The following is a 10,373-nucleotide window of genomic DNA, read 5'->3' on the forward strand; positions in this document are numbered from 1 at the left end:
AACAGTGCAGGAACTCACATAGTTTCCATACTTTGTTGATTAATGGAATGGATGCAGGAGTTTCTACCAAAATGAACTTCTGGCATAGAAGAACAGGGCTCATTTGATTTGATATACACACTGGAGGACGTTGGCCCAGTTCTGGTCTGTGGATACTGAGGTATCCTTGGAAATAAAATGAGGTCTTTAAATAGCAGTGCAAAATACTGCTTTGCACTGCATAATGATGGAGCCAGTCTTCTTTTGGGAACATGAAGTCATTATTAGAGCACAGCTGAGTGAATGGAGCGATGGCTGTGGTCTTGTTTCTTGTTTGGCTCTGAATTGTGGACACTGCTGGTTCACTCCCTCAACACTGTTCTTTTCTGAATGCACATTACATCTGGACAATGTTGTAACCCAAGTTTACTTATTTAGAACAAATAATGAATTTGAAGGCTAAATGGAAGGAAAATAATGATTTTCCTTCTCAAAATGAGAAGTATTAGTGACAAACAACAATAAAACGTAACAAGGACGTAACAGGATCCAAATTCATGTTTCATGTAACAATCAAAAAAGGAACTTTACTTTATTTATTTTATTTTCCATCAAACAACATACTATTGACTAAAATGTTATCAGTCCAGTTTAGCACCCAAACAAGGAGTGATACATAAGGTACACTTCAATATGCATGAGCTACATAACAATTTCAAGACAGATTGTTAATATTGTGCTGTACATAACAGCGCATTGTCACTTATTAACACATGATTGTTATTTCCCAATTTCCTGACAATTTTTCCTGATTTCAATTGTTTGCGGTGAAGGTGAAAGATTCTGGACTGACACAACAATGCAAAAAAAAAGTGGTTGTGCAGAACATATGTCTGTTTAAATATATATTTACTATGTAAAAATGTATATAAAACTACATTAGTATGAAGCATATAATACTGTTCAAACTGGAGTGCTATATACTAAGATCCAAATGTTCATCTCCTAAAAGAATTAATGTAATTCTGTGTTTCTAAAGTTGTGTTTCTCCCCTCTACATGTGCACACAATCATTCTCTATAATATAATACAATTACATGATAATATCAAGAGAGGGGGATTTATTCATAAACAACTAACTTGGGAGAAAACCCAACATCTGGTAAGGTGGTTTGTAAAAAAAAATAACTGTTGTGGCTGGAATGAAAAAGGCTGGAATGTGTCGGTATTTACAGAATGTGCATGTGTTAGAGCGTGTCGATCTTAACACAATCAGTGCATGGTTTTGGTTTTGTCATTGTCATTGGACGGGACGATGGTGAGTTGGACATTCTCTTCCTCCTCTAGGCTTTTGCGGTCACGCACTTCTCCTTCCACATGAAAGCCGACCATCATCTGGTAGATTATCACACCGACGATGGTGCCAAGGAATGGGGCAAAAACAGGCACCAGGAACCAGCCATTTCTAATCCTGAGTGACAAAAAATAGTTAAATATGAACAAGTTTTTTCTTTGTCTCAAAGGGAAAGGAGAAGAGATAAACAATGGATGCAAAAAATGCTTAAAAATCTCTACACTTACGTGAAGACTTCGCTGCCCCACCCAGCTACAGCGGTGAAAAGACGTGGTCCGAGGTCTCTGGCTGGATTGACAGCATATCCAGAGTTAAAGCCCATGGACAATCCAATGACCAGAACCACAAATCCCACAGTAAAGGCCTCCAGTCCTTGGGGTATGGGGTTGTTGTATGGATCCACAATAGCCAGAATACACACAATCAGTGCTGCTGTGCCAATGATCTGTGTTGGAGATAGGTACATGTACAAGATAATTGTGAGTTGGACACCTGAGTTGTATCACCTGTCGTTTAGGTATGACTGCTGTTTTTTGTTTCAAAGGGGTACCTGGTCAAAGAATCCATTGACAAGGGTGAGATGTTTTCCAGGGTAGGTAGCAAAAATGCCAGCTGTGGCATGAGGCCCAGTCACATTGAAACTCCCTGGATGGTCCCACAGGGCATCTGGAAGGGATACAAACAACAAAATATAGCATGAAGTATTTTCTTGTTTAGATAGATTGTCTAAATAATGCACTTCGATGGTGGCGAGTCTAAGCCACAATATATGGCCCCTATGAAGTCGTGACAACATCATTCATTGACGTACACATTTGTCATCCCTTACCGTAGTACATGCCGAAAATGATAGCAGCACCAAAAAAACCACCGATTGTCTGAAAGAGGAAGTACATGGGGAACTTTCTCCAGCGCTCTCTTCCGAGCAGGCACAGGGCAAATGTCACTGCAGGGTTCAGATGACCACCTGCAAATGTACATTGTGTCAATACATATTACAGACCATGACCATGAACTATAGCCTCAGACTCCAGATGTATTAATGGAAGGCACAAAGCTGGTTAAAATGTGCTCCTACAGAAACTTGTTGTACCTGATACCTGGCCACAGACCAGGATGCCTAACATGGCAGCGAAGCCGAAGGCAAAGTTGACTGTGAGGAACATGCCATGGGAACCACCACTCAACACCAGCTGGGCCACAGCACCACAACCAAACATCTGAAGAGAGAGAATAAATGCACGTTTATGTAGGTTCTCAATAATGTTTTGTGCACATAACGGATTTCTGTTGTTGTAAAAAGTAATCTGATGTTTGTGTAATTTTAAAGAAAGGAAAAGACATTCTACAGGGCTTTTGAATGCTTTGGTACATTGTTCTGCAAACTCAACACCAACCATATTCAGTAACTCAGTGTTGTATTATCAAAAAGAAGAACATGAATACTACATTTAGTGCTTTGTCAGTCAATCAAGATCAAGGCAAGGGGTGAAATGAGGCTCATTATCAGTGACACCAGCAGAACAAAGACCCATTGAATGAGCTCTACTCAGAATGAAATTGAGCTATATTGTCTTTTTAATGGCACACAGGAGTACAGTATATTACATGTACAGTAAGATCTGTGTTGACCATGATTTGGCCAACACATATCCAGCTGATTTATTTGGGAATGGGGGGAAAAAACTGTTTCTACATTGGATGAGGGAGAGATGGAAAATATGTGTTCACAGGCACGTGGATTCTGTCGAAAGAATAAGGATTCACAAAACGTGTTGTCTTTAGAAGCAGACTGCAGATGCCATACTGTTTATTCTCTGTGATTCTGTGTGTCCCCATGTACTCTTTGTATGTTTTGGGTTTAGAAATATGTGTGGTCCATGCATAGACCACTGCTCTTTAAAGCCCCCTGATGAGGATGCTTTTCAGTTAGACCACAGGACTCAGATGTTGAGGTTAACTTGAATGAACCACATTCAGAAGGACTGGCGCCTGATGGGGGTTCATCATCACTGGGCTCAGTCTAAACTCTTTTCCACCCCTGAAGAAGCCAGACATTACTGGAAAAGTTCTACATAAAACAACCCCAAGACTAAACTTACTTTTACTTACTCGCTCCCACTCAAACTTGATTACATTTTTTCTCTACTTACTATATATGTTACTATAATGTTATAGTTATTTTCTCTGTATTGATTTCTAATTTGAAATTTATTCACCCATATCTTGTTATATATGTGGTTGTATGTGTTTTTTCCATTTGTTTTAGCAGATACGTGTGTTGTGATATGGGTAAGATCCGGAAAAACAACAACATCCTTTTCCTTTTATATTTGTTATTGGAAAAAATATCATGATGATATGCCAAGAAGAGCTAGTATGATGTAACAATACTTTTTTATTTTTTTTAAGTTATTCCAAATGATGGTCCATTAGCTTGTAAGTGCCAACTTTCTCACTCAGATCACATTCCACTAGAAATGTCTCTAAATCTGATACATCTGGCTGCAATAACTCTGAAGAGCAGACATTCACCAGTGACTGTGTGTTTACTCTGTGTACACTTTGTATGTTGTTGTTCTTATGATGTAGTTAGTTAACTGCCCCACAAAACCTCCTTAACCAGCATTAAATTGGCTGATTCAGCTGGCCACGCATCCACGCAGCTACTCCCAGCTTTTAGCACAGTTGGGGAGCTTATTAAAAAAACCCACAGCAGTAAGCCTACTGAAACACATTTTTGGCAATTGTTTAGGAGCTGAAGGCATACAACTATGCTGGCCTGGAACCCGTCTCTAAATCACTACCTGTGTGATGTTTTCAAATTCAGGAGGAAGCGCCACAGAAGCCTCGCTACGGCTACTCAAAGTAGGGAACAGTGATTTGAAGGGGACAATGAAGTGCATGTTGTGACAATGCAATGAGGGGTTAACAGAACAGTTACAGGAGGATAACCGAAGACAAGTGACTTTACTATACATTCCACTTTGATTGTACACTGTATTGCCATCAGCCTGTGGCAAACGAGTCATTTTCTTCAGCGTTAATTTTCTTGTTTATTGATCTCAACATGTTGCTAGGAGCTAGTGACACATGTCGAGAATGCCACAATCAATACAAAGAGTTACACACACCCTCAACCTCACTTCATCCATCTCTCCAGGCCATAATACACTTTACTGCACACTGATTACTAATAAGAAGTGTGTTTTGTTCATTTCATCACAAGGGGAACATTTATTGACAGACTGATATTTTCTCGAAGACAATGACGAAGCGAGAGACTTCTTTCATCTCTGATAGAGGAAGGAACAGTCAGTCTGTCATGTCTGAGAGGCCTATTGTTCTGTCTGTGCTGCCATCGACGTGTGTCACCAATTACTTAGCTGCCACACCTTTCTGGGTCATCAGTAATCATACCTGAAGCTGAGTTGTCTGACGAACAACAATAAGGAAATATTTCCTTGGTTCTTATGTAAGTAGTAGTAAAGTAGTAGAAGTTTTCCACTGCATATCAGTTTGTATGTGTATATTTCTGCTACTTGAAGTGATGACTAAGCTCTGTTGAAAAGAGAGATGTCTGATCTTTAATTCTTCTTTTCACATTGACTTATTATGCATCCGAACGAAATGTTCAAAAGCAATAGCTTCTACGCCTTTATAACTGGCTTTGTTAAACACTAAGAAATGAGTCACTAAACTCAGAAGCCCTTAGGTCACCCACTAAACTGGTTGTTGCCGTAGTATTCAAACATTTTAAAAACTCATTAAAATCCAAGTGGCAGGTTTCTGCCAAGACAAGAGGACGATACAATGCTTCTTCCAGTACTGTAGCCATTGTTTATACATCAGTGTACATAGCCTAGCATCTGGATCTATTTTGCTCAATGAACAAAAGAAGTGTCTGTTTAGCTTGTGATGCAGCAATGTTCATATATGAGCATATATGAGCTACCATTTCAGATTTCCTCTTTGAGTGTTGTAAAGCGTCAGTCTGTGGTGAAAGATGACTGACGAGAGTGATGTTTAAAAGTGCAGTGTGTAGTTTAATGCCTGTGATACTTTAGTCCCATGCACTCAAACACCTCACACACTGGAAAGTGATCATAGGAAGTCATGAGGTCTTAGCTCCGGGATCCTGGATGCCAGCTTCCAAGCAAATATTGGCATATTATGTTATTTTATGGTTTTGTCCACAGCGCATCCTGACCTGAACAACCTGTTACCTACCTGTTTGTTGGGAACTTAGTCCTTAAAGTAAACCTACATCCATGCTCTTTGTCTAATACAAAGAGGGTCATTTTGCTTGCTTTAAAGTCCATGAATGGTCAATAAGTGACAGTTTCTGCAGTCGCTTCTTAAACATGCCAACCAAAAAAAAAAGAATACACACGCTGTCATATCGAGGGTAATTGATCTCATTGTAAAACAATTGAATAGTTAGGGTACTTAGAGAAAAGTAAACGCTGTGAGAGGAGACAAAGTTTAACTATTGCCAACGTATAATATATTTAACACGACCAGCTTTGAAAAAACAAAAACTGCGACGATCTATTTCAGCATGAGACGATGTGATGTAAGTTCCATGCATGCACACACTTACCACAAGGATGAGAGTGCCAAGACACTCTGCCAGGGCCTGGCGTAGCAGCAGGTTACGGATCTGGAAGAACCGGGACAGTTTGTCCAAATACATCTTCTGTCTGCCCATGTTTTATTTTTAAAAGGCTGATGAGGATGGACGACGTCAGGCCCGGTAGGTAGAGATTCCTGAGTTGCTGTGAAGCTGGGAGGAACGGGCTCCTCTTATAGAGCCACGATGGGTTGGATTGGGTTGGTGCCAAACCTTAGCACTGCCCAACCCTCTGCACCACGCCTCCCTGCTTCTCACGCAGTGATTCAGTCTTTGTTTGTTTTTTTTCACTGGTCAACTTTCTCTCTCACACACACTTTCACTCACACATTGTTATACCTGTGAGCCCCTTCATTGACCTCATTCATACCTGCAATCCGATACTTAAGACTCCTCAACACATGCCTACCCATTAGCATAGCTTTCCTGAATTTAATCCAGTGATCACATTTATTCATTGTAAAGTTCAGCCAAGATTCAAACTCCCGGACAAACAATACAAACTGTCTTGAGACCTTGTCCCTACAGGAACAGGACAAAAAGTTAAGAGCTTCCCTTCGATGTTTCTGCTTCTTTCTCCCTCAGATATTAAATTTGGAAAAGGCAACTATATAAGTGTGATGAAGTTCCAAGAATTGTATGTTTCTTGTGCTTCAGATTTTGTTTAAATGCAATTACTGTCAGAGTACATTTACCCGTACTGTAATTTATACAGTTATAATGGCGATAGCCGATTTACAGTGTAACCTAAATGTTGCCTTCGCTGATCTTAACCTTTTCTGTATTTTCCCAGTCTGCGCATACATGTGGACTCAGTGAATGAATCTGGAAAAACAAAGCTCAACAATAGAAAGGAGAAATTTTATAAACACTTAGTGTTGCCTCTATCCACCTCAATCCCAAAATAAAAGCCCAACATCAAATCCTAAAATACACCCTTTAAAAGATACCAAACACCCCCAATTTGGAGGCTCCTCAAGATAAGAAGAAATAAATTGGTTCATTCCTGCACGCGCATCTTTCTATTTTCCTTTTCTGTCCCTCACCTCGTTTTCTCTGACCTGCTCTTTTGTCCCCTGTCTGAAACTTCATCACCACATATTATAGCCTCTTTGTTTGGTTTCAATAGAGTTGTGAGAACATTTCCAGTTTTAAAAGCCCACAGACATGCCTCTATCAGTAGGAATCAGTGCACAATTTCTTTACTCTGTTTGGAGGTCTTTTGTTCTGTTCGCGCCTATATTATTGAGACAGTGGTGTACACTATCCACTGCACATGTCATCTGTAATATTTGCTGCATACAAATTAAACAAGCTTCGTGTGTTCAACATTGTCAATTTAAAGAAGAGATGCACCAATACCAATATTGGTGTCGGGCCGGATGCTGCGCTCATGTAGTTGTACTCCCGGGGCTCCACCGATACAACCACACCCGATAGCACTCCTGCAACATGACAGTAACTTCTGGTCAGTTGAACCTAAAACGCTTTAACAATTACCTGACACACAAACATGTTAAATCCATCAATACAGGCAGTGGCCTGTTTCCGAGAGAGTTGGCAGCCACAATGTTGCGTCCATTGTTGTGTACACATGCAGCCACTTTCAACTCCACCACATATATTAGTTTAGCTGTGAGATTGTCAACTGTGTGTCTAACTGGCATACTGATAGTGTGTGTGTGTGTGTGTGTGTGTGTGTGTGTGTGTGTGTGTGTGTGTGTGAGTGAGTGTCTGTGAGTAAGAGAGTGAGAGCAGAGAGCCAGACAGACAAACAGAGACAGACAGACAGAGAGCGAGAGAGACCCAAGCTGAATTCCAGTGTTTTCTTGATAGCCAGCTGATGCTTTAGGTGGAGGGGCTGACCTTTAAGCTGGACCAGCTCTATTCTCCTTTAGGTGACAAGCCGCTCCTCTGAGTTTTGCTCAGTTATATATTTATTAGATTTCTTTCAAATGATTGACTGAGAGCATGCTTAAACAGTAAATTATTAACATCCATCCTTACAGGAAAGAACTATGCTCTGTTTGTATCAGGAAAACAATGTTCAATAGAAAAATGTCAGCAACAAAGTTATGGTATTTTAAGTATATCGCTCCTCTGCATCGGCACCCTCAAATGTAAGTTAGTCGGAAAAAGTGGCATTGGTTCATCCCTTAAGTATAGCGCTGCGGCTTATTACAACTAATTTTGGCGTAAGAACGCGTTTTGTGAATATCTGTGAAAATATTCCACTTCATTTCATGCAGAGTTTACAGTATCTCAGAGACCTCAAGGCTAAAAACAGTTCAAAAAATAAAAGATAGTCTGAGAAATGTTTCACCTGTAGACTGTCTCCAAGAATATTTAACGATTCCCTGGGCAATCTGAGTCATGCCAGTCGACGCCAGCGTCAAACCTACATGATTCATGAATATTGCGCAACTGTGAACCTGCATGACGCAGGGATTTTACCTGAAATTTTGGTGAAAGATTCGACATGCAATCCAAGTTGACGCAAGTAATGTGCGTCACTGTAAATGTTTGACAGATGAATTAGATAGAACTTTAGAGTTTATTAGTATGGCAGGCTGATCACTGTTATACTTTATTTGATAAAATTGAAAAAAACTCGGTGTGTAAGATAGTGCTCAATAGTGCCCCCTTTTGAGCAAATTCAACATTGCGTTTCACCTCGCAGCATGCCATTTGGTAGGTATATTAACATGATGTACAAAAAAAGCCTTTTGGAGATATGCCATGAAACGGTAAAGTTGTTTGACGTATACTGTCTAATCTGCTCCAACTGTCTCCAACGTCAGCAGGAAGTCATAAATTGTGTACTTTCTTCTTCACAGATTGATCAGATCTCTCTCACTTTCACAAGTTCATAATGTCAGCCCACAAAGCTTTTGACTTCTCGTGGAACACATTCTTTGCCATGAAAAACAAAAAAGGTGTTTTTGAGGAGACAAAAAAAGCTAAAAAATATGCTCACATTTAAGCTCAAAATGTAGTTACCTGATGTAGTTGTGGTGCTTAAGAGTGGCAAAGAGGTCGATAGCGCCCACAAAATGTTTTCAATGAAGCAGCCTTTGACCTATATTTACCAGATTTGCTACTGAACAGTCTACATATATCACACGGAGAATGTTTTTTAAGTCTCTTGGGGCCATGCTCTAAACCCAACTGGAAGTCGGCCATTTTGAATTCTGTCTTTGTGTATTGTACGACATTGCAGACACTGTACTTTAACAAATTTGGTCAGTACAATCTTTACACTTTTGTGATTGAAAGTTTTAAAAAGCTTTATGCTTGATGAAATGGTGTAACTGTGGCATGGTTGCCATGAGAGGGAGAGAGAGATAGATATAGACAGTAATTTGGAAAGGGAAAATAATGGTGATACCCACAAACATCAAGGGAAAGCTATAAAACCCGAGTCCATCCATTTTCAAGAGCAAGTCCTCACAATTCAGCTTTGGTGTGTGACAAATGATTTTTCAAAACTCTGAGGTCCTGAGATAGTTTCCCATGTTTGTCATTGATGACCTTATTTATCATGCATTTACCAGACGTGTTTACCAGGTGTGTCAGGTGCAGACAGCTGAAGACATATTGACATCTCAGCGCAGGTGGTCACACTACCTCGAGGTAGAAGGAGATGTTAGCGACAACTACACACGTAAATGAAAAAGGGCTGATGATCAGATTAATGCACATCATCTTGCCAAAGATTTCAGCGTCATTTCGCAGGAATATGATATCTGCTTTCAAATTAAGTTACCCCAAAAAAGCTTGTTATTGTTTGGTGAATCCTTCCATGGGAGTTGATACAAGATAAGGCACAGACGATTTTGTAGAATAATGTGTGATGTGCAGATTAGTGATTACGACTTTGCAAAGATTACACAATAGGATTTACAACACCGTCTTGTGAGTGATGCATTAAGCCTGTCTCCGGTACATTTCCACTTTCACAATAATTATGCTGGAATGCAATTAAAACAACATGCTTTCTCTGTAAACAGCTGCAGACATACACATCCTATGATACAGCCGAATGCGTCAGCTTGGCAGTTAAAACTTTTATATGGCAAACTGTTTCCGCCTACATTTACGATGACAAACACTGAAAACTGATGCTGTACCATCAAATGGAGCATATATTTTTCTCATTAATTTCATGCCTTAGACTCAATACTGTCTCAAACAACCTTTTTCAGAAATTAAATCACTCCCATCTTTGAACAAATTATAAATTAATTGCAATACCATCTTGCATTTGTCCAAACCATTTGCTTGTCATTTCACTATTGCACAATTGTGAACATATTACAAGTATCCCATCACTTTTGAAGTACATTGTGTACTGCGCTAATCACAACCCGCAGCGGCAGCTCAGATTTTACTGCCCTTCCAGTAACC

At 39.8% G+C, this 10,373-nt stretch overlaps 1 protein-coding gene across 1 annotated transcript; it reads right to left on the reverse strand.

The window, feature by feature from the left end:
• Positions 1–594: 594 nt before the first annotated feature.
• On the reverse strand, positions 595–6,044 carry LOC137805069 (aquaporin-3-like). The gene is made up of 6 exons (XM_068604752.1): positions 5,937–6,044; positions 2,427–2,553; positions 2,163–2,300; positions 1,884–1,999; positions 1,561–1,778; positions 595–1,450 (listed from the first exon to the last, which is right to left on the reverse strand). Exons 1-6 carry the CDS (start codon positions 6,042–6,044, stop codon positions 1,252–1,254), a joined length of 906 nt encoding a protein of 301 aa, XP_068460853.1. The 3' UTR covers positions 595–1,251.
• Between the last annotated feature and the right edge of the window lie 4,329 nt (positions 6,045–10,373).

The sequence above is a fragment of the Clinocottus analis genome, unplaced genomic scaffold (genome assembly GCF_023055335.1).
Source record: "Clinocottus analis isolate CAN_PGR_092001 unplaced genomic scaffold, fCliAna1.0.p SCAF_7, whole genome shotgun sequence".
In the NCBI taxonomy this organism is placed as follows: domain Eukaryota; kingdom Metazoa; phylum Chordata; class Actinopteri; order Perciformes; family Cottidae; genus Clinocottus; species Clinocottus analis.